This window comes from Centropristis striata, chromosome 8 (genome assembly GCF_030273125.1).
Source record: "Centropristis striata isolate RG_2023a ecotype Rhode Island chromosome 8, C.striata_1.0, whole genome shotgun sequence".
NCBI classification, from domain to species: domain Eukaryota; kingdom Metazoa; phylum Chordata; class Actinopteri; order Perciformes; family Serranidae; genus Centropristis; species Centropristis striata.
Window position 1 is genome coordinate 36958131 of NC_081524.1, and position 24522 is coordinate 36982652.

Sequence of the window (24522 nt, forward strand, 5' to 3'; positions counted from 1 at the left end):
ATTTCCAGATTAACTTTGATTTGGAGAGACTGTATGCTGGCCCCCTGTGGATGTGAGAAGCTGAGTCAGACATTTATCTCTGCGTTATTTAAATCTCTATCAACTGGACTTGGACCCTGATGATAAATGTTGAGTGTAGTGACTGCGGAAACTGGTATATTCTCTACCTCCTGTGGGGATACTTGCTGTGTCATCAGATTTTACAGTACCAAGGATATTTGACATCCTCTGTTTCCTCTTACTGGGTTCTTTTCTTTTCTGGAGTTACTTACAGCCCTGGGACATTGGCTTCGATTGATTTTTGTCTATTGAGTTTCCTGTGGCTTTCTTGTGGGTCGGCTAAAAGGTGCACAATGGATATTATCACTCCTGCAACCCATGGCAGCCCAGTTACCAGTATAGTAGGTCTTAATTTGTAACTTTTTTGGGACATTTTTAGGATAAATCTATTTTTTCCCTTTGCTTATTAAAAAGATAATTTACCAGGATTTTTCATAGTTACAAAAAGCCAGGTTAGGATCCGGTCCTAGTCCTAGGCTCTATGCTGTTTTCGGGGCCCAGTAGGTTTGTCTGGGCTCTGTGGCCAGACCTTGAGCAGCCCCCCCAACAAAACAAATGGAGAGCAGCGGCTGCATCCCGCTCTGCTGGAGCAAGGGGGCCTGCATCTACGCACAGCACCCTCTACCAAGTATGTACTAATGAGTTCATCAATCAACAGGCCCTACTGTGTACTGACAGAAAAAGCTTGTAGTGAGATATGTTGTTGTTTTTACCATCAAAATGTAGCTAAATCCTTATGATTTGCAACTACATATTAGATTAATTTAATTGGTTATCAGACATCAACTATTCCTTTAGACACCTTGGTGTAGCCAATGGTATAGAAAAGTCATTATCATCAATGGCCATGCTTGTTTACCTCTCACACAGTTTGTGGGGGATCTTCATGTTAGTATTTAGTCAGGCTGGTTGGATTTTGTTTACCTGAACTACGCTTTCTAGTCTACTACATGAAGTCTGAATTAGACAGACTTGTGTATTTCAATATCTTGGGCTTGCTATTGCTACAATTCACATACACTTCAAGACACCTAAATTCTGTCCTCTGTTTTAGCTGATGACATGATGAGGTCCAGTTTTGATGAGGTCCATCGGAGCATGAGCATTTTTATGCCATTTTGTTGATATACATATAGTAACATTGCCCAGCACGAAATGAGTTTCTAGCTGGTTTCTAGTCTACATTGCTTCTTTACAGCACATGATAATGAATGTGATGATAAAACATGAAATGAAACACTGAATTGCAACAGTTAATCCTCCAAGCCGCTATTTGAAAAACCAACTGAACAACTGTTCTTATCAGTTCATTCGCCTGTGTCACACTGTACAAGCTGTAATTAGGTTGGTGAATAAGAGCGTGTGGGGAGTGGTGGTTAGAAGTTACAGTGGCAGCTCTGATGTTACTGGAACAGCTCAGGACACACACATGTGTACACTGACACACACTCTTATTTAGTGCTGGACCTTGGTGGCTATTTTAGTCAGCTCACCATGGAAAAGCATTGTATTTTTATGGAATATACAACCGATGTTTGGACTTTTTCTTCTCTTTCCCCTGGTGTAGATAATGCGCATCGCTGGCAGAAGACGTAAGAGAGGGTGTAGTAGAGTGGGGGGAGGGGGAGGGCGGAGGAAATTGTTTGAGGATGAGAGAAAGATGAGAGGGAGGGTGGAAGAGAGGTGGTTCAATAGGACAGGAGGATCAAATGGAGATGCGAAGGCAGGAACTAAAAGGTCCGCAAGCATGTGAGATGAGTGACTGGAGGAGATTAAGAGAAGGGGAGAAGAAAAGAGCCGCAGATGAAGGGGGTAAAGGATGGAGAAGGAAGGAGACAGGAGGTTTTGGCATGTGATGCGTGAAAACGAAAGGAAGAGAAAGGCTTTGGAAAGAATTAAGATGGGGATAAATGTGAAGAACGAGCATCTGAGGAAAAGAAGAAGAGAAAAGGGATGGTGAAAAAGAAAGAGAGGCCTAGCTCCCCCAGGATTGTGCTAACCCCAGTAACCCAGATACCAGTTAGAAGAGGAGATAAACCGTCCTTCAGCTGCTGCTACGGGACAGAGCTCAACTCCAGCCTTCTGTGGTTTTACATGCTGACTGTCAGTCACTGGAGCCCCACTGAGAGAGAGAGAGAGAGGGGGTGGTGGGCCTGGCAGAGCCTGCTCCCCTCCTGGCTGCCTGCATGGCCTAGTTGATTTGATTCCTCTCCTTTTCTCTATTCGAGAGTGTGAGGGCATGCATGTGGGGATTTAGTGCAGTTATGAGTAGAAATTGGTGCAGTGAGAAATGGTTTCATTATTTCTCTAGTGCACAAAACGGTCATTTAAGTACTATGAGATCCATATTTTTTAGTGCCCCAAAACTGATTCTCCAAGCTTTAGAGTTGGGTAACTAAAGCACAGCCTTTTTTAGCGATATGAAGGCTTAAATGGCCTACAGCAGGGGTCTCAAACTCAAATTACCTGGGGGCCGCTGGAGGCAGTATCAAAATGACCAAAAAAAGACACAAAATTACAGAAAAGGACAAAATGACTGAAAAAACACTACATTACGTTAAAAAAAACTACGTTAAAAAGACACAAAATGACCAAAAAAATACACAAAATGACCCAAAAAAATACACAAAGTGACCAAAAAGACACAAAATGATAAATTATTTAAAAAAGACAAAATTACCCCAAAAAAGTAATAAAAGGGACCTTCCACACACAACACAGTAAAGTTTCATTCATATAAAACTCACATTAAACTTACATATCAAGGTGGGGGCCACAAAATATCGTGACGAGGGCCGCAATTGGCCCGCGGGCCACGAGTTTGAGACCCATGGCCTACAGTATGTATCGTCATTGTTTGTTTTGATCACATAATGCACAAAAAGGCAGTGCTGTTTAGCACCCAATTTAAAAAATCTCAGTTGTTACATCTTTACATGCTGACTAATATAAGAAATAAAAAAATATCTGATATCTTTTTTAGAGATAGATTTTATGTCCACCACATGAATGACATATTCATTACAGTATCAGATATTTTGTTGGAGAAACATAAAAAACATTTTTTTCCCCAATTCTTAGTCAGACAATTCAGTGAACTGTATCTGAATAAGCTATGCGTCATTCAGAAATATTTTCTTCAGCTCATTGGATGAACTCAATTCAATTGTGGGCAGAATTTCCATCCAACAAATATATGTAGCCCAAACTCAAAACAAGTGCATCGATGCAATATAATGTATTTGAGTTAATGTAGCTCACTTTTTTTTTTTACATTTGGTCGAACACAAATGAATAACATGTATGTATTGTATTTAAATTGAGTTACCTCAACTCATTTATGTCAAGGAGAGCTAAAATAAAGAAATTGTGTTCGTTCAACCGAAAAACATAGAATTGGAAAACTGAAACTCTTGAAATTCTTTTTGGGTTGAAGGGAAGGACAGGGGAGTAAATTAATACATTTTAGGTTACACTTCTTAAACTACTTTTGATTTGATTTTAATTGATATATTTTCATTAGATAAACAATACATTAATGTGTCACATCTAAGAAGGGCTTGAATCATTTTTTTGTGTTTCATATTTTTATTGATGTGTATACAAAAAAAAAACCAGAGGGGCATACCTACATCAGGGTACATTGGTGTCGACATTAAACATGTTGTACACATCCTTAGATTTAAATTGTATGATTTTAAGAACAAACAACAGTCACACAAAACGAAACCAAATAGACTATACAGTATTTAGATATTTAGACATAGTCTGTATAAAATGAATTAACTGACCACATAAACATAACAGATAAAATACATAAATAATAATAAAAGAGAGAGGGGAAAGAGGAGGAAGTAAAAAAAAAAAGATATAATAATAATAGTAATAAAAAAATAAAAAATAAAAAGGGACAAAGAAAAGAAAAGAAAGGAGTGTGGGAAATTCGTAGAATTTGCTCAAGTTTCCCCTTCTTGAATATCTAATTTTCTCTACTTTTAAAAAGGACATAGCCTCTTTAATTTTAATCATTTTTTTGAGTGTAACCCTTTAGTTCATGACATAGATTCAGTAACTGGTCTGTAGCTTCAGTATTATGGGGTTACACTATGTGAACAATAATCTCTTTTGATGAGTGCTGCTGAAAAGCAGTTAGTAATAATACTACATTTCACAGTTATGTGTGATGTAACAGTATTTACAACAGAAAGTAACCGTATATATGCACGCACCAAGGCAAATGTACAGAAGTCCCGCCTACTTCTCTAATAGGATTTCATCAAGCTGTATGTAGTATTTAGGTTAAGGTTACATGTGTGTGATTTTGTGCCTCTATTGTGTTTTGTGTCAGTGTGTGCTGTGGGGTTTTACAACAATTTAGTGCTTAATATCTAATCTGATTACTGAGTGAGTGAGTGAGCAGCAGCAGATGGCTGGCTGTGGTTTGTGACTCTATAGCTCTTCTGGTGCAACTGCTGCTATTTAAAAACGAGTTGCAGTCAAAATAATGTCCTCAATACATTTTTTATCGAGCCCCTCAGAGACGAGGAATGAAGGCTGGCTATGAACTAACAGAAGAGCTGTTATAACAAGTATTTTATCACAACATGTGTACTCTGGGCAGGGTTTTCCACAAAGCATTTACAAGTAGTGATACCATTAGTACAGCAAGCACAGGTGTGCTTTATTGCTTTTTTTTATTTATTTATTTAGTATATGAGGTCAATTTTTTCTGTTATTTACAAGAGACTGCAACATATTTTGATGATGAAAGACAGGTCCACACTGTAAAAAAACAACGGTTGTTTTTACGGTAAAAAAACGGCAGCTGTGGTTGCCAGAACTTTACCGTAATAAATACGGTGCAACTTTTTCTAACATTACGGTAAAATTATATTAGCACTTTTGATTTCACGTTTAAGATTTTCCATCGAAAGAAACTTTGTTATATATTTTTGTTAGAGATATGGTGTTTAGTACATTTAACAGTGAGAAAAAGTATTTTTACAAAAAATAAATGCAAAAATTACAGTGATGCTTGTATATGTATTACAGCATTATTTGGTTTCAAACACGGTGCCAATGTATTTTACAGTAGAGTAATTTCCCCCCCCCAAAAAAGTGTAAAAAAACACTGTTTTGGCTGATATATATACATTTACATTGTTTTTTATTGTTACTGAAATTGAATTAACACATTTATCATCTTACGGTCTTTTACTGTCATGGTTTAGCAGTTTTTCACCGTAAAATCTACAGACATTTTTTACAGTGCAGGTAAAATCATTGAGGGTAAAAAATGTATTTTGTATTGTAACTCTTAAAGCAAATCTAGTGCCAACAAGAGTGCTGACGTGTTTCATAGTTCAAACAACCTTCACTTTAGATACAGTGCTGATCTTTTCTAAGCTTGTTCAAAAACTATAGTGTAAACTGAGGTAAAGTTCACAGAGTTTTGTAATTTCAAACCTTCCCAACAAACACACAAAGCCGATCTGTCTCTGTCTGTTTAGAAAGCTTTAAATCCTGCAGTCTGCAGCCGTGGAAGTGACTAAATGATTTCCACTGCAGAACCACACTTAAATGTTTATTTTGTGCTAATAACCAGTATAATTCTGCTGTTTAATGCGTTTATCATGGTGATAGTTTTAATAAAGTAGAAGGGTCTGTGGTTATTAGAAAGGCAGCTGGTATTGTTCCAATGCAATGATATAGTGGTATTCTAATGGGATTATAGCAGCAGCAGCACACTCTTTAGGGATTGTAACAAGCCACATAATAATCCAGTAGTATCATAGCCGAAGTGGTACAATTTTAATTGGATGATGATAATAATACTGTAAGGGACATTTGTAATCTGATCTTCACTAATCTGTTGTATTAAAGCCTTGAGGGTCTGATGAGTACAGTATGCCTGCAACCATTATACACCTACTGCTGTTCATCACACCAACAGCTAAATGTTGCTTTATGAAAACGATCATCCTTTAGCTACTAATGTTAAGACTAAAATATTTTTTAAAAAGGCAGGGAAAAACTGTTGTAAATGAAGGAAAATCGCAATAACACACTGTAAACAATTGTCTTGTAAATTAACAGTAAAATACTGGCAGCAGGGTTGCCAGCATTCTACTGTTAATTTTACAGTTCCTCTACTGTTATCTACTTTACAGTACATTACTGTGATAAAACCACATACTGAATTAGAGTAAAATCCTGCATTTCATTGATTTTTACAGTAAACTTAAATACAGTATAGTGCTGAAGCTAGTTGCAATATTGTTGCAGTATACAAGTCAGTCATTTTCTGTAAATAGAGCATATTACTGTCTGAAAGCCAATTACTATGATGAAGCACTGTCTTCACAATAACCTCAGTAATCTTAATATTCCATATACTGAATGAGTTAGTTAAGTAAAATACAGCCATTAAAAATGTGGACAAGAAGAGACTTAGAAAATATCATATATATATATATATATATCATATATTTTCTAGGAAACGGCAAGCTACCTACAAATCTTACAGCAATCTGTTACAGTGCAGATAATTGATCTAAGAACAATGAAACAACCACAATATCAAGATTCACTGAATAAAAACTCCAAAAGTAAACACTGTTGCAATACCTCTCCATAGACACAGTATGTAATAATGCGTATTGGAGACACACACACACACACACACACACACACACACACACTAGTGATACAGCAAAATCTTACAAGGGAGTGCTGAGTCAAGTTATTAGATGCATAATGTCCTCCTTTATACTTCTGATGCAGTCATCGTGTGCATGCTCATGCGTATACACACACACACACACACACACACAGACACACACACACACACACACACACACACACACACACACACACTCTTCAGCGTGTGTCTTTGAAGAGGCCGAACTGTAGGTCAAGCTGTCAAAAGTGCTGAACCAACTTCCCCTGGCTCAGTCTCCATATTTCTGTCTCTGTTTCTTTCTCCTTTTTTCCCAGTATAAAGTGATCTGACCGTGACCTGAACATAACACAGAAAAATGCTGAATGTACTGATGTGATGTTAACAGTAGTGATTTTTCTGCTTGCTCCTGGCTGTTCAGAGCATGAGTAAAACAACCAGTGCCGACAGTAACAGAAACTGAAAACACACTTTGCCAGTTGGGTTTAGTGTCTCCATATTTAGTGGATTAAATAAGTCATCAAATATATATATATATAAACAAACCATTCCACCCTGAGAAACCAAGTAGATGATGATGATGCAGATCATGCTTTAGACAGGTCTTTTGGAAAAGTAATTAGCGATAGATTTTATCCTCATACTGGAAATGAGCCATGGAATTAGACAGTCAGTCAGATTAGGTTTACTTGTGTCTCTTTTGTCATCACATGCCACAATTTACAGTCAGTTGAAAGCATTCACTGTTGTGATGATGACTCAACAAAAAGCCTGCAGGGATAACCAGGAAATGACATAATGACACAGGAAGCAGCAGAGTGTGAGTCTCACACAAGGATAATGTGTGAAGATGAACCTGCAGTAGAAACAACCTTTAAAGAAAATGCGTGAAAGAGAGAGTGTGAGACAGGGGGAGGGGAAGAATCTGTGGAAGTGCATGTTTTTTGCTTGTATTTGCTTTATTGCAACATTTGCATTGTTAGGCACTGCAGCGTGAATATTATTACTGCTGTAGTCTCATATTGTATAGAGCAGTAGTTTTCAACCTTTTTGAGTCGCGACCCCCAATTTAACATGCATGTTGTCCGCGACTCCTGCTCACTGAACAGAATCAGTTCAGATCACCCAAAAAAGAAACAAAATGACAAAAAAAAAGGAAACAAAATGACCAAAAAAGACACAAATTGACCACAAAATGATCAAAAAAGACACAAAATGAACAGAAAAATGAAACAAAATGACCAAAAAAGACACAAAATTACCAAAAAAGACATAAAATGACCCAAAAAAGAAACAAAATTACAAAAAAAAGACACAAAATGACCCAAAAAAGAAACAAAATTACCAAAAAAGACACAAAATGACTAAAAAAGACACAAAATTACCAAAAAAAGAAACAAAATGACCAAAAAAGACACAAAAATACCAAAAAAGACATAAAATGACCCAAAAAAGAAACAAAATTACCAAAAAAAGACACAAAATGACTAAAAAAAGACACAAAATGACTAAAAAAAGACACAAAATGACAAAAAAGACACAAAATGACCCAAAAAAGAAACAAAATTACCCTAAAAAGACACACAATGACTAAAAAAAAGACACAAAATGACCTAAAAAAAGACACAAAATGACCAAAACCCCCCACAAAATGACCAAAAAAGACATAAAATGACCAAAAAGACTAAAACACATAAACACATGAACACTTTAACACTGTGGAGACAGGGCTGACTTCCAAAATGATTTGCTGACCCCCAGAAATCATCTCCTGACCCCAATTGGGGTCCCGACCCCAAGGTTGAGAATAGCTGGTATAGAGTAAATGTCAGGTAAGCCATTGTTTAGTTAGAATTTGACTCTGTGCTACTCTGAGACTCTGTGCACCAGCATGTCCAGAACAATTTACTAATCCTCCCACAGCAGGCGTTAGCGTGTCAAGCTAGAATTTAGGTTGGTGGTTGGCCATGTGTTTGTTTGCATGGCAGCCGAGTAGCCATGCATGTGGTTGGGAACAGTAGAAACCTGCTTCAGGGAGACTTCGGTATGGATTGGACCTGTTGGCAAGTTCCAGTCTATGCTGCAGGTATGACTGAATGACTTGCTGTTAAACTTAGTGCTTCAAATGACTGATTTGAGGTTGATTTAGCAGTCGGCTGTCCACTTTTACTGCAGTGTTTCCCACTGAGAGTTTCCTTATTTGAAGTCATCTGATTTATGTGGACCTGTGAGTCCATTAGATCCTTCTAAAAGATCTAGTGTCGGTGTTTTACTGGTTTATATTGACTCTTTACTGACTGACTGAATGATTGGTTGGTGGCCTGCTGAAACTCTTTCTACAGTCATTTGTTGTCTCTGTGTTGCTGTGTTATCACAGTTTTATTATCTTGCTCCACCTGATTTGTTCTTGAGTGAGAGTGGATTTTGCAGTTCTCTTTTATATCTTTTTGATTATTAATGTAGCCTGTTTTGATACATGATTAATGTATAGAGTGCAGTACGAATGACAGACTGCTGGTGACTGAGAGGTTGTTTGAGTGGGTGCTTTACTGTGTCAGCCGTTCTTTTAGCGGGGTGTTTCAAAGGGTCGATGAAGCAGTTTTCTTTCTGTACCCTTTTTTTTCAACCTTTTTTCATTGTCAGTTTATCTGTTAATTATGTCTAGATTATGTGATTAGTTGTTTGTTTATGAAACGTGAAACAATGTTGGAAAGTGTTTCTTAAACTCCAAGATACCTTCCTCATATGTCATCTCTTGTCCACAACTCAAAGATATTCAATCTTCTGCCGTAGAGTAATAAAGAAAAAATATTCACATCTAAGAAGATTTTTTTTCTCTCAAAACAATTACCCTATTATCTAAATAGTTTGCAATTCATGAAATAGTTGATAACTAATCAATTCTATGGTGGCCCTGAAGTGCAAATCACAACGGCAAATCAGAAAAAGCAACGAAAAATCTAAAAACACAACAACAAATCAAAAAACACGACAAATCAGAAAACACAACGACAAGTCAAAAAACACAACAACAAATCAAAAAACACAACGACAAATCAAAAAACACAACGACAAATCAAAAAACACAACGACAAATCAAAAAACACGACAAATCCGAAAACACAACGACAAGTCAAAAAACACAACAACAAATCAAAAAACACAACGACAAATCAAAAAACACAACGACAAATCAAAAAACACAACGACAAATCAGAAAACACAACAACAAATCAGAAAACACAACAACAAATCAGAAAACACAACGACAAATCAAAAAACACAACGACAAATCAAAAAACACAACAACAAATCAGAAAACACAACAACAAATCAGAAAACACAACAACAAATCAAAAAACACAACGACAAATCAAAAAACACAACGACAAATCAGAAAACACAACAACAAATCAGAAAACACAACAACAAATCAGAAAACACAACAAATCAGAAAACACAACAAATCAAAAAACACAACAACAAATCAAAAAACACAATGACAAATCAAAAAACACAACAACAAATCAGAAAACACAACAAATCAAAAAACACAACGACAAATCAAAAAACACAACAACAAATCAGAAAACACAACAACAAATCAGAAAACACAACGACAAATCAGAAAACACAACAACAAATCAGAAAACACAACGACAAATCAGAAAACAGTCGTTTCTGATTTGTCGTTGTGTTTTCTGAATTGCACTTCAGGGCCACCGTACAATTCATCTCTCAGCTCCACATTGAATGTATTTCCAGTGAAGATGCAATACTTGTTGATTTATAGATTATTCGTTAATGATGAGGTCACACTTTAACCTCTGTGCTGTCTCTTTTCAGAATATGACGGCCAGTTAGCCCCAGCAGGAGCACCTGAGTCCGGCATGGCGTCCTCTTCCTACTTGGAACCCAACCTCAATCACTCCGCAGCAGGTGGTTGTGGGGTTAAATCCCGGTCTGGGATGCCTGGCGGTACCGGTGTCGGTACCAGCGGCTCTGCTGGAGGCCTTGAGCGTCCCTCGGGCTCCATGGACCGGGTTCTGAAGATCTTCCATTATTTTGAGACAAACAGCGAACCATGTACTTGGGCGAGTAATATCAGGCATGGAGATGCTACAGACGTCAGGGTGAGGCACAGAAACATTTCTGATCTTCCTTGGCTCTCCATTGTCATAATTTCTCTGATTCTCACTTTTTTTTTTGCTCATATTTCCTCTTGTTTCAACAGGGTGTCATCCAGAAGATAGCTGAGATCCACAAATTGCGCTGCGTGTCCTCCCTGGGCCTCCGTCTGAGCCATCTGCACTCTGATGCACTCCATTGGTTACATCCTGATTTGGGCGTGTGTCACGTCAGGGAGAAATATGAGAAACAGCACCCCCAGGAGGAGTGGAGGTAGAGTTACAACATGATTCAGGCTTCTACACTGTCTGCCTGCTCCCACTCCCCATATACTGTAGTCCCTTGTTTCATTTTTTTCCTAAGTGGTGCAAGAGCTAGCTGCATGTTTATACTTTTCCGTTATCGGATGGGCACCCTCATTTCTTTCATTTTGTGCTGTCAAACAGCAAAACCAGCTAACATAACATAACTTTATTCTCCCAAAAGGCTGACAGGATGATGATCATTACCACTAACATGTCATCCTTACAAACACCTCACTGGGCTGTACTATTATTATTAGTTTATTTAAAAGGGGACAGTGCAATTTCATAAAACACATGATTATACATGGTTAAAAAAGCCAGAGTTAGCCAGAAGGCTAGTTTTCATCTGTAGTCCCCTGGCCATGATGTAAAAAAGCTGAGAATTACGAAACAAACAAACAAACAAAAAAAACAAACAAAAAAAAAACGTACAATATAATAAATACATATACAAACACTTACGATACAGGTACAGGAGCTACCAACCTCAAATCCAAGATTATTTTTTTAAAGCCTACCTTACAAACTACAGCTACATGACATATGGTCCCAATGAGACCATTTTATACATTCAGTAAACCTGGAACATATTTATGTGAACTACTGCATTCAGGCAGTAAAACATATTGCAACAAAATATTTGATATTGCTCCCCCACATTCCCTGTCTCAATTTATTTTATTTTGTTGTTGTTTTTTTACAATTGAATGCCCTTATATACTCTCTGGCCACTTTATTACCTACATATTGTTAGAAGCAGGTTGAACTTCCCTTTGCCATCAGAACTGCCCTAATTCTTTATAGCAGCTATTCTCAACCTTGGGGTCCCGAGATGATTTCTGGGGGTCGCCAAATCATTTTGGAAGTCAGCTCTGTCTCCACTGTGTTAAAGTGTTAAAGTGTTCATGTGTTCATGTGTTCATGTGTTCATGTGTTTTAGTCTTTTTGGTCATTTAATGTCTTTTGTTGGTCATTTTATGTCTCTTTTTGTCATTTTGTGTCTTTTTTTTGGTAATTTTGTGTCTTTTTTTGGTCATTTTGTGTCTTTTTTGGGTCATTTTGTGTCCTTTTTTATCATTTTGTGGTCATTTTGTGTCTTTTTTTAGTCATTTTGTGTCTTTTTTTGGTCAATTTGATTCTTTTTTGGGTAATTTTGTATCTTTTCTGACAAATGCCAAAGTAGCAAGTTATTACTTTACAAGGACTCTCTGGCTTGAAGCTGACTGTTTTTAGTTGTTGTCTGCTTCATTATTTGTCCAAAATACGTCTGATCAACTGAGTTTGTATGATCTGAACTGTGCGTGGAGATTGTGTTCAGTGAGCGGGGGTCGCGGACAACATGCATGTTAAATTGGGGGTCACGACTCAAAAAAGATTGAGAACTACTGCTTTATAGTATAATTTCAACAAGGTGCTGGAAACACTCCTTAGAGATTTTGGACCATATTGACATGATAGCATCACGCAGTTGCAGTGTCTTTGACAATCACCAAGATGCTTGATTGGATTGAGACCTGGTGACTGTGAAAGCAATTTGATTAACTCATTGTCATGTTCAAGAAACCAGTTTGAGATTATTTGAGCGTTGTGAAAGTGTACATTATCCTGCTGGAAGTAGTCATTAGAAAAAGTGTACACTGTGGTCATAAAGGGATTGAAGTGGTCACCAACAGCTCTCAGGGAGGCTGTGGCATTTAAACAATACTCAGTTGGCACCAGGGGGCCCAATGGGTGCCAAGAAGAGCCTGAACAGGGGATACAAGGCAGGATGGATCTATGCGTTCATGTTGTTTATGCCAAATTCTGACATTACCATCTGAATGTTGCAGTAGAAATTGAGACTCATCAGCAACATTTTTCCAATCTTGCCAATTGTAGCCTTAGTTTCTGAGATACTCTTCTGTAACCTTTGCCTAGAAAACTGCTCCTTGCTGGATGTTTTCTTTTTTTCAGACCCTTCTCAGTAAACCCTAGAGATGGTTGTGGCTGAAAAGTTTCTGAAATACTCAAACCAGTCCATATGGCACCAACAATCATGCCACATTCAAAGTAACTCCTATTTCTTTCCCTGTTTTTGTTAAAATACTGAAGAGTTAATCTATGGCCGGTGAGTGTATCATGTGTTTCCTCATTCATCTACATTATAGATGATCTAAAGCAGACCTGGGCACGTGAGGTTACCCAGAAATTAGAAATCAATATAACCGCGGTGCTTTTATTTTGAAAAATAGCAAACATTAGCATTAGCACTAGAGCTAACAAGCACTTTTACTATAGTTAAGACAACAAATATAGCCACTAATATATATGACAGAAGAAAATAAACATTAGCAAACCTTGTTTCCTGTCAGCCAGCCACTATAGAAGCCTTTTTGATACTTTATATCAACTTTATATGAATTACTACGCACTCGTTATTATTTACCGTTCGTTTTTTCATTTAACCGTTCTACCGGTTATTTCCTCTCACTACCTTTCAAAATTAAAGCACCTGTTTCACACTGGACGGCACCTTTTTTAAAATAAAAGCATCACAACATTGTAAAACACCTTGAAAATGTACAAACATGAAAAACAAGCTATATAATACAAAAACACAAATAGGAACCTTGCTAAAGGTAATTTACAGGAAAAGTAATATAGTGATTGGAGTATTTACTACTTTTTACTGCTATATTTGATTTACTCCACATTAACAGTCTTATCATAACATATATTCCTATCAGTAGCAGCCCAAAACCAGATAATTTACTGTATTTTATAAAGCGATTAAATTAATATTAAGCAGAATTTAGTTCCGAGTTTTGGTCCGGCCCCTGCAACCTTCGTGGTATTGGTCATGAGGCCCCTTGGGGAAACTAATTGCCCACCCCTGATCTAAATTCAGCTGCTCAAGGTGATTTCATTGCACAGCTTTATGTCTTGCATGCAATGAGGATTTGTTGTTTTTGGTGTATTCGCAGCTTATTATTAAACTATAACCGATCAAGCCATATTCTTCCGATTTGTATTTGATGCAGGAGCCTTTTGATGAAAGGGGAAAAGCTAGTTTTTTGAAAGCAGCTCCGCCTGTACCTGCACTCAAACTCTGCTGGCACTTAGCCATCCTCGGTTGATATTGTTAACAGCTCTACCTACGATCCAGTCCTTTTGTCCTGCGCTCAATGTGTTACACCCAAAGTCATTAAAATTGAAATGAATTCAAAATGAACGAGTTGTTCACACCGCTAACATGCAGCTGAGCAGTTGTTGCAGCTTTGCCTCGGAGGGCGGCAGAGCTGCAAGCCCGCAGGAGCTTCTGCTGCTGCCATGCTATTGTTAGAACAGCAGAAGTCGCCCAGGGGATGGACTGACTCGCTCTCTCTCGCTCCCTCGCGTGTGTTTCTTCTGTCTCGTGCGCTCGCAGCCGCTCTTTTTCACTTTGATCTTTCTCTCCATCCTTCTTTCTCTCACATCTGTGTTTTCTTTTGGCATCCACTTCTCTCTTCTCTCTCAAACACGCATCATTTTCTCTCTTCTCACACGTTCTATTTGGTTCATTCATTATAGAACGATTATGTTTTATTCATTTTGTCCTCAGCCTTGATTTCCTTTGTTATCTAACTAGAGGCCTGTCGCATCACAGCAGCTCGGAGCTCACTACTCTCCTGACCCATTTCTCTGCACTGTAGTCCCTGCAATATGTCAGTCATAAAATAATATGTCACCATAAACAATGATGGCCCATCTGGGTACCTCTGTGGCACAGTTAACTGGCAAGTGTAACAGCGGGAATCTCATTATGCTTTATGGTACTACAAGGTTATCTCTCTCAGTAAGTTCACTGTCAGCAAAATACGAGATCACATCTCACTGTGCCACCATATGGAAATAAAGGGAGTAGGACAGGCATCTTCCCACTTCCGACACTTAGCTTCAAACTCCTGTGTTGGCAAACGGCCACCCTGCTGAGGTGACTTAAGGCAAGTCATGGAATCTACTGCTCCATGGGTGCTTTTATAGCTAACATGTACTTTAACTCAACTGTGAAGGTGGAGCAAGAGAAGAATGAAGAAAATAGCACAAGATATTAATCCAGGCCCACAGTGTGTACATGACTGTGACCAGTTTTTAGCAACATACAGCAAAACTGGTTTGTAACTGAGTAGGATTGAATAATTTGGGAAATATAATTAATTGCAATTATTTTGACTAATATTGCAGTTGTGCCATAGTTCATTATTCTTATTTTAATCAGTATATATCATTGATCATGTTTGATTAATTTTTTTTTTAAGTCTGTAGAATAGAATTCATATGCTGAGACATCTCTATAGCAGTAGTTCTCAACCTTTTTGAGTCGCGACCCCCAATTTAACATACATGTTGTCCGTGACCCCCACTCACTGAACAGAATCTCACACGCACAGTTCAGATCACCCAAAAAAGAAACAAAATGACCAAAAAAAGGAAACAAAATGACCAAAAAAGACACAAATTGACCACAAAATGAGCAAACAAGACACAAAATGACCCAAAAAAGGAACAAAAATACCAAAAAAAGACACAAAATGACTGAAAAAGACACAAAATTACCAAAAAAATTAAACAAAATGACCAAAAAAGACACTAAATGACCAAAAAAAGACACAAAATAACAAAAAAAAAAGACACAAAATGACCAAATAGACTAAAACACATTAACACATTAACACATTAACACATGAACACTTTAACACAGTGGAGACAGAGCTGACTTCCAAAATGATCTGGCGATCCCCAGAAATCATCTCGCGACCCCAATTGGGGTCCCGACCCCAAGGTTGAGAACAGCTGCTCTATAGAACCACAATCCACCATTCAGTATGGTACTTTGACACATAATTTTCCTGTAACAACATTTCACACTCCTGTGTTTGGATATATATATAACGTTTCCATATTGCAATTTCAATAAATATAGATTCATTGTTGAGCCCTATAGCAGAGCGCTACATATGTGGGCTGTTTCTAATCAGGAACATGCCCTGGATTTCTGTTTTATCAACCCACATAACCATATTTGTCATCCAAGTATTTGACATTAGCATGTCAGATGCAAATCATTTTTATTATTAATTCATTATTTTTTCAAATACATCGGTATGTTGTGGTGGATTTTCTCTCATATTGTAATATTTGACACATTTAAAAAGGCTGTATCTAACTTTTTAAAAAATGTTTCAACTTGCCGTATTATGTGCCAGTTATATTAATGGGACTCGAGGTTTTTCGAGGCTTTTCATTCTCTAGTATACCTTAAACTGGGCCAGAGTGTGATAATGGTTTAAAATCCATCGAGGTCTGTGTGTGCGCCAGCTGTATGTATGAGTAAGCTTGCTCCTTCTGTCTCTTTGCCTCTGACAGACATTCAATTTGGATGCTGCAGGTTATTTCATTCTCTGTGTGGGTGTGTGTGTGCTGACAGTATGGTTATTGAGCCAGATTTTCTCTGTCGTTCTCAGGTATGAGTTGCGGATGCGGTACCTTCCTAAAGGTTACCTCAGCCATTTCTCTGAAGACAAACCCTCTCTTAACTACCTCTATCACCAGGTGAGGCAACATGACAGAATCATGTCCTTTTTATGGCTTTAATAATACTAAATGTTATGGATATTTAAATGATAAATATGATCTGCTAAGTTCAACAAGGCAGATATACTTTAAAACATTTCACTAAAAAGATGCTTAACATTTTGCTCTTAAATGGGATCAATTTTATTGTAACTTTATCTTAACGAATGTTATAAAACATTGTGTTTCTCCAGGTAAAAAGTGACTACATGCAACATATAGCTGACCAGGTGGATCAAGATGTTGCTCTAAAACTGGGCTGTTTGGAAATTAGGTGAGAAACAAACACACGTTAATTCTGAAGCCACAAGTTGACAAAAATCAACAAAATCATTATTTTCTTTCAAACAGGTTTAATTTTTTTTGTCCATCTGGTCATACAATATTGTTACAGGTGATCATAATGTTGAGAATTGGGTTTTAAATTCTGATAATTTACTTTTTTTGCATTGAGAAAAGAGAGAAATTATCGGAAATTTTCTAGAAAATCTGACAAAAAATCTGCTGATCATTTAATACTGTTTCTCCTTTTGTCTGTGAATTATACAGGAGGTTCTTCAGAGAGATGCCAGGCAACGCCCTCGATAAGAAATCCAATTATGAACTACTAGAGTAAGATTGATTTTTATTTGGTCCTCACTTCAAACCATCTTGCCTCTAGTTTTCATTTCATGCATTTAAAGAAATTGTGTTACGGTAGATTTCAACTATTCAAAGATAAATTTCCCCATTTCCCCATTGTGGGATTAATAAAGTAATTAATCTTAAATGTTGTGATTCTGTTATTCTCAGGAAAGACGTTGGTTTAAGAAGGTTCTTCCCCAAAAGCCTGCTGGACTCCCTCAAGGTGAGTCTGAACTATTAACGTAGAAACCAAGTCAGTGACTTTTATCTCCCGGTCTAACTGGCCGGGTCTCATATTTTAACTTCCATTGCCAGATAAAAGAAGCGATAGTTTTTTGTAATTTTTTAAATTTAATTAAATTTTTTATTTTTTTATATTTAATGTATTTAATTTATTCATTAATATGATTTAATTTAATTTATTTATTATTATTATTATTATTTATTAATTAATACATTTATTTTATTTTTTTATATTTAATTTATTCATTAATATGATTTAATTTTATTTATTTATTATTATTATTTATTAATTAATACATTTATTTATTTATTTTTTATATTTAATTTATTTAATTTATTCATTAATATGAATTAATTTAATTTATTTATTATTATTATTATTTATTAATTAATACATTTATTTTATTTTATTTTTTATTAACTCAAGTATTTGTTTTCCTCCGAGATTACTGTTGGTTATGAGAGGGAGGGATGGGGTTTTATGACTGTATGTTCGTTGTTGTGTTCATCGTGTATTACTTTTTGGAAAAAACTCAATAAATAAAGTTTGGAGAAAAAAGAAGCGATAGTGGCGGAAATGCCTTAGTCGGCTGGATGAGCTAATGGCTATTTGAGTGAGCGAGCGGCTGACGAGCAGGGAAACCGACTTGATGACTGAATGGATGTCTGGCTGAATGTCTGATAATCTGATTGTCTGGAATTAAGTTAAACGTCCTGTTGTCACTCGCAGTGTGCTTTGCCAGTTGTGTGTTTCTTGGCTCTGAACCAACTTAACCCTTGAAAATGACTTTTTTCTCCCGCTCTATCAGGCGAAGACTCTTCGTAAACAGATCCAGCAGACCTTTAAACAGTTTGCTAACCTCAATGATGAACAGAGCATCCACAAGTTCTTTGAGATAGTCTCTCCCATCTACCGCTTTGACAAAGAGTGCTTCAAATGTGCTTTGGGGGTAAGGAAGCACTCCATTTTTTCCATATCTGAAAATTCATCCTGAGTCAGGAGGTTGAGCCTCACAGGGTAGAAAACATGTAGAGGGAAGTGTCATCTTTAATTTAAACGGCTCGGTAGAACCGTACAAGATGACGTTAGCAATTGCATTTTTTGCATTTGTCCCATATTCCTGCTTCATATCAGTAAGTTTTTATTCTATGTTTCTCTACAGAAATGCATTATCACTGTCATCTGCAACCTGCCTCTGTCCTCAAGGGCATTTCATGTCAAAAGTAGTGAAAATAGATGAGAACATTAAAACTGTTTTATGCTATCAATATTACATTTTTACCAGTGGTGTGTTAAGTTAATAAAGCAGACGAAATGATGCAATGTGACATCTATTTTTAATGCTGCATGTCTCCCACTGTCTTTGTCTCTCCCTCTCCAGTCTAGTTGGGTAATATCAGTAGAGTTAGCTATCGGACCAGAAGAAGGAATCAGCTACCTCACAGATAAAGGCTCAATGGTGAGTATGCACTTAGATAACTCCTCTAAGTGATGCATTTCAATTAAAGATGACTGACTACGTAATAGACAGACTATTTGGTAACGCTTTATATTAAGGTCCTTGTAATAGCCATTCATTAACAAGTAATAAGGCCCTTGTTTATTGTTTGTTTATTGTTTATTGGATCCCCATTAGCTGTCACCATGGTGACAACTATTCTTCCTGGGGTCCCTAAAAAGCAAGACACATAACAGTAACATTCACATGCATCATGCATACACAGTACAAGTATATACATACATAGTACAAGCACCTACACATACATACTCATACATATACACAGACACATTCAGAGATCAGTTCATTAAGAGCTGTCTCTGTACAAGTTTAAACACAAACAAAAAATACAAAATAAGGCATTCTGCAGCTTTACAGATATCAGTCAGTCTGAATCTAACCTAATTTCTTTACTCAAAACAGCTTTTTTCAATTCTCTTCTAAATCCTGATTTCTTACACTTAAGAATGAAGCAGTACGGAAGTCCATTCCAGTATACAATAGTTCTGTACAATACAGTTCTTTTCAGTGCATTTGTCCTAGGTCTAGGTAGTCTGAAACGACAGCTTAAGGCCTGTCTGGTATCATAATCATTGTAAGTCCTTACAAGATGCTTATTAACATTATTGTGTGTTTATAAGCTTATATAAGTGTTAATAATGGCATTACAAACACCCATGACCCACCCATTATGTCTTTGCCATGCCTTTATTAATCTTATTTTGTTTGCTTATTGATATTAAAATATACTTTATTGCTCATCTATTATAAGTTAACTATAAGTTAACTATGCTTTTTGCAACTACCGGATCTAAAGCGAGAACAATGCCTTATTACTTGTTAATTAATGGTTATTAAGGACCTTATTATAAAGCGTTACCGACTGTTTTATAGAATTTCTCTTGTATCAATTTGGAGAATTGACAAATTGAAAGTTCCACATTTGTGCCCATCTTCTCATCTTTATTTGTTAGCTTTTGTTCATAATTTTTATTGGTAAAATTGATAAAATATATTGTTTTGCATGCTTTTATTTTTGGAGGCAATGATGGCAATCCACCATACTGCCCTCTACTGGCTTTCCTCTCCACTAGACAGATTATCTCTTGTCTCCCTGATGTCCCAAGCTGAAATCGGTCTTGAAATGCCAGTCGTCAGGTAGTTTTTATTACAAAACAGATTTTATGAGCTTGAAAACGTGATTGCCAGTTGATGTGATTAGGAAATCTACACAGCTGCAATAAGGAGATGTGGGCTGCTGCAGTGACAAATCAAAATGCAGGAAATAGCTGCACACCTGTAACTCCAGTGCTAAATTGAGTTAATGATGACAGGCAGCCTGTCAAAATAACTGCAATTAATTTAATAAGTTGATGGAGCGTGTCCTTCATAAACACATTAAAATTCAGTCATTCTCCTTCTCGTGCTCAATGTTTAAAAACTGGTTGCAATTGTTCGTGATGAAAAAAGAAATACAGAAATATGGAAAATATGACTCAACCCTGTGCATCTCTGCATGAATGAGCCACAGGTCTTTGAAAAGATAATTTTCACTAAGCTGAGTAAAGGGCATCAATATATACGGTACTGTGACAGCCAGCCTGTCCACGCCCTCATATCCACCCACTAGAGATGTGTGCGGCGCCAATTCGCCCTGGCGTAAATGGCGGTTTGAATGCGTCGGAGCTCCCAAGCTTAGTAGGATAGAGGCAGTGGAATAGTTTAATCTTGCGCCTCGTTATCCCACTAACGGCCGAAACCTAACGTTACCTTGTCCCTGGATACCGATAGTTTTCCCGGAGTTGTAGTTTTGTGTTTCTCTGGAAAAAGTTTTTTTTTAATTTTTTTTCTCATGAGGAGGTTTTCATTTAAAGGTACAGAGGGTTTTTTTCCTCTCTCTTTTTGTTCCCCATTATTGAATACCTGAACTGAAAAAAACAAAGAAATGAACTATAAATTAATAATGTGATGGACTTTGTGTTGGTGAATACATTTTTCTTTAAAAAAGATTGCTTTTGTGCTTTTATTGTTTGTTGAGGTTCTGGGTGTTATAAAAGGAATACCCTGAGAGGTATTACCTTTGTGTGGTTAGTGTTGCGGGTATAAAATTGTGTGGGGTTTTACTTTTTCTAAGAGAAGGGTAAAAATGAACAATATAAAACCTGACTGACCAATACTCTTAAATACCAGGAGAGAGACCTGGTTGGCACCCCATCTGTGACCCCCCCACACACACATTCACCTGCACCTAAACTGTCACAGTACGTGATACATGATTATTAATATTTCTTCGTATCTGTCTTTGTGTCTGCAGCCTACACACTTAGCTAACTTTAACCAGGTTCAGTCCATCCAGTACTCTGCTTTGGAAGAGAAGGACAGGAAAGGCATGTTGCAGCTCAACGTAGCAGGAGCTCCAGAGGTAAACACACACACACACACACACACACACACACACACACGCTAAGACACACAAACTTTGCTTGCTGTTCCCTTGGCTTTTCCATTGCGTCAGGTGGTTCTATGTAAAACACTACTAATCGCCTGTTGTTTTGATATTAACTTTGCAGTAATACCTCCATGTTTAATTTTAATTTGTTGAAAAGCAATGCACTTTTTATTATATGTGTAATAAACGTGAAATAGCATCTGCTTGTTTAAAAATGCATTAAGTTGTAGGAACAAACGTTCTGCAGGAAAACATAAAAAGATGTAGGGAAAAAGGAAACGGCACATGGGAGGATGAAGGCGGGTGTTGCCATCTGCACTTGAGTGTCAGTGTGAGTGTGTCTGTCGAGAGTGGGTGCATGTTTGCAGCAGGCTGTACTAGTGGAAAAGCGTGTGTAGTGATGTGTGTGTGTGTGTGTAAAACTGAATGTGTGTATGTGCACTGGTCGAAGACATTCTCCCTAATAAAGCTCTCATTGTGTCACGGTGAAGCAGCGCTCTGTCCCACTTATCCAGTGTATTTGTGTGTGTGTGTGTGTGTGTGTGTGTGTGTGTGTGTGTAGCCCCTCACAGTTACCACGGCATCGCTGACTACGGCAGAAAACATGGCGGACTTGATTGACGGCTACTGTCGGCTCGTCTCCTTAGCTACTCACTCCTTCATTGTCCGAGTCCACAAAGGTATGACATGCAACTGCTCTTACTTTTTTTTTTATCGAGTGTTTTTGGGTCTTTTGCAGCATTATAATGGTGCAGTTTTGTGCAGCTAAAACATAATTGTGATTTTTTTTATTTTTATGATGATTCGATGGGAACAGTTAATTGAAGCAAAGAAAAAAGAAAAAAAAATTCTTCTTCTTTTCTCTTCTTTTCTTCTTTAACGTATAGCACTCCTTTAGCGATGACAGTTAGCTCTTAAAGTTCTGTACTTACTTGTTTCCTGTGGTCTATGTCTAGTACCATCAGGTTGAATGCACTTATTGTAAGTCGCTTTGGACAAAAGCGTCAGCTAAATGACATGTAATGTAATGTAAAAAGAAAAAACGAACTTGTTTTATAAATAGAAAGTCAAGGTTGACATTGCTGTCAGCCGTCTCTCAGCAGTAACCAGGTCTGATTGTGGCTGATGAGGCTTTTTACACTTGTCACTGTCAATAACCAACTAATGTTAAGCTAGTCTTTTCTAAAAATAACTACAGCTTCAAAGAAATGGTTACAGTATTGTCACTCTAACATGAAGACGGTCTGTTTCGTGTCCAATTCATGTGTTTGTTTTGTGTCTGCAGAGGGGGACAGAGCTCTGCCATCCATCCCCAAGTAAGTCTTATTGTTTGATTCATCAATTAAAAATAATTTAGTTTAATGATACATTTAGGTTCAGGTGTTGCATTAGAAAACATCAATTTTCTTACCTGTTTTTTGTCTTTTTATTTCGTGGTTTCACTCATTATGTTTTGCATGTTAGAATCCAGTGGTTGAGAGTAACATTTACATTCACTCAAACACTGTACTTTTTTTTTTGTACAATTTTGACGTACTTCTACCTGACTTGAGTACTTTAATTTCATATTTTTTTTAAACCTATGAATAAAAGTAGCTCCATTTCAGTCAGCTACAACATTAAAATGCATCCTACATTTTACTGCATCAATTATAATATATATAATAGTATATTATATAATACTTTTACAACTACACTTTATGTACATTTTCTTGATTAAACATGCAAACTTTAGTAAGACTTTTAATTTCAAAACTTTTACTTGATTAAAGTGTTTGGGAACTTATGAAAAAAATCTGCTTTGAGGGAAATTTGAATGTGAATTTATGCTGATAGTATTTTTTTTTCAACAATATTTTTTATTGAAGTTTCAAGTGCATATCAAACTTTATGTCGAATATACAAACATTTTCATGTATATCCCCTCGAACATACATTCATTCACACAGACAAAGAAAATGAGAAAATAGACAGTGACAACAAACATCAGACTAATGCAAAATAAGTACTAAAATGAAACAAATAAGACTAAAGTGGAGCTTGCTGATAGTATTTATTTATTTTCTTTAAGTTTTTTTTTTATTCCTTGGCTGGAATCCAGAGAAACATCTTGATCTTAATGATACAAAAATAATTGCTCATACCGTAGTTATAATTTTCTTAATAATATTGTTCTTAATCTTCTAAAGTTCAATACTGTGTAGTAGCCACACACATGACAGGATGTGGGAGGACCCTCTGTTCCTCTGGGTGCACTACTATCTTCATAGCTGCTACTGGAAGCTTAATGTTTTAGTTAATGTGAGCCAAAAACAGATTTTCTTATTTTTTCATCTCTTCTTCAGAGTTTCAAACCATGAGAGGCGGATGGAGAAACGGATGGACGGAGTACGGACCCGAGCTGTTTGCGTCTCAGGTATTAATCTCCGTCTCGCTTTTCTCCTTTCCTGTTTTCCCCCCTGTTGACTGTCTGTTTGCTGCTCTAAATGCCATGAATGACAGTGACCGCTCGCAGTTAGATAAAGGGTTCATAGATATGTGTGCAAACCCTGTTCCCTCTATAAAGCCTCATCTGTGTGTGCAGTGAAGAGTCCTTGTCTGGCCAGATGTCCTCATGGAGAGCTTTAGTCAGTCAGTCTTCTTCTGCTCTGACTGTCTACTGACCTCTGACTTTCTCAGAGTTACACACAATTTAATGGAACATTACCTTATTCACTGTAAAAAAAAAATCTGTTTAATTCACGGTAAAATACCGGCAGCTGTGGTTGCCAGAACATCACCGTAAAAAATACAGTGAGCGTATGTTAATGTAAATATCAGCAAAAACTGTAATTTATACTGAATATTCCCATTACTTTTAGGATAATTGTTTCATCATGGTATTTCTCCATTAACTTTACATGAACATTTTATATTTTTACAGCAAAACTGTGTGTTTTCTAC

At 36.9% G+C, this 24522-nt stretch overlaps 1 protein-coding gene across 1 annotated transcript in view; it reads left to right on the forward strand.

Annotated features, from left to right (window-relative positions):
• The first annotated feature begins 439 nt into the window (after nt 1–439).
• The window catches only part of LOC131976923 (focal adhesion kinase 1-like), an 82800-nt gene continuing 58717 nt past the window's right edge, over nt 440–24522 (forward strand). Inside the window, exons 1-13 of the mRNA XM_059340143.1 lie at nt 440–688; nt 10586–10872; nt 10974–11140; nt 16656–16743; nt 16959–17038; nt 17314–17376; nt 17557–17611; nt 18441–18581; nt 19014–19091; nt 21445–21552; nt 22142–22259; nt 22865–22895; nt 23925–23995. Coding sequence (XP_059196126.1) covers nt 616–688; nt 10586–10872; nt 10974–11140; nt 16656–16743; nt 16959–17038; nt 17314–17376; nt 17557–17611; nt 18441–18581; nt 19014–19091; nt 21445–21552; nt 22142–22259; nt 22865–22895; nt 23925–23995 — 1360 coding nt within the window. The 5' untranslated portion in view covers nt 440–615. The remainder of the gene's footprint in view (nt 689–10585; nt 10873–10973; nt 11141–16655; nt 16744–16958; nt 17039–17313; nt 17377–17556; nt 17612–18440; nt 18582–19013; nt 19092–21444; nt 21553–22141; nt 22260–22864; nt 22896–23924; nt 23996–24522) is intronic.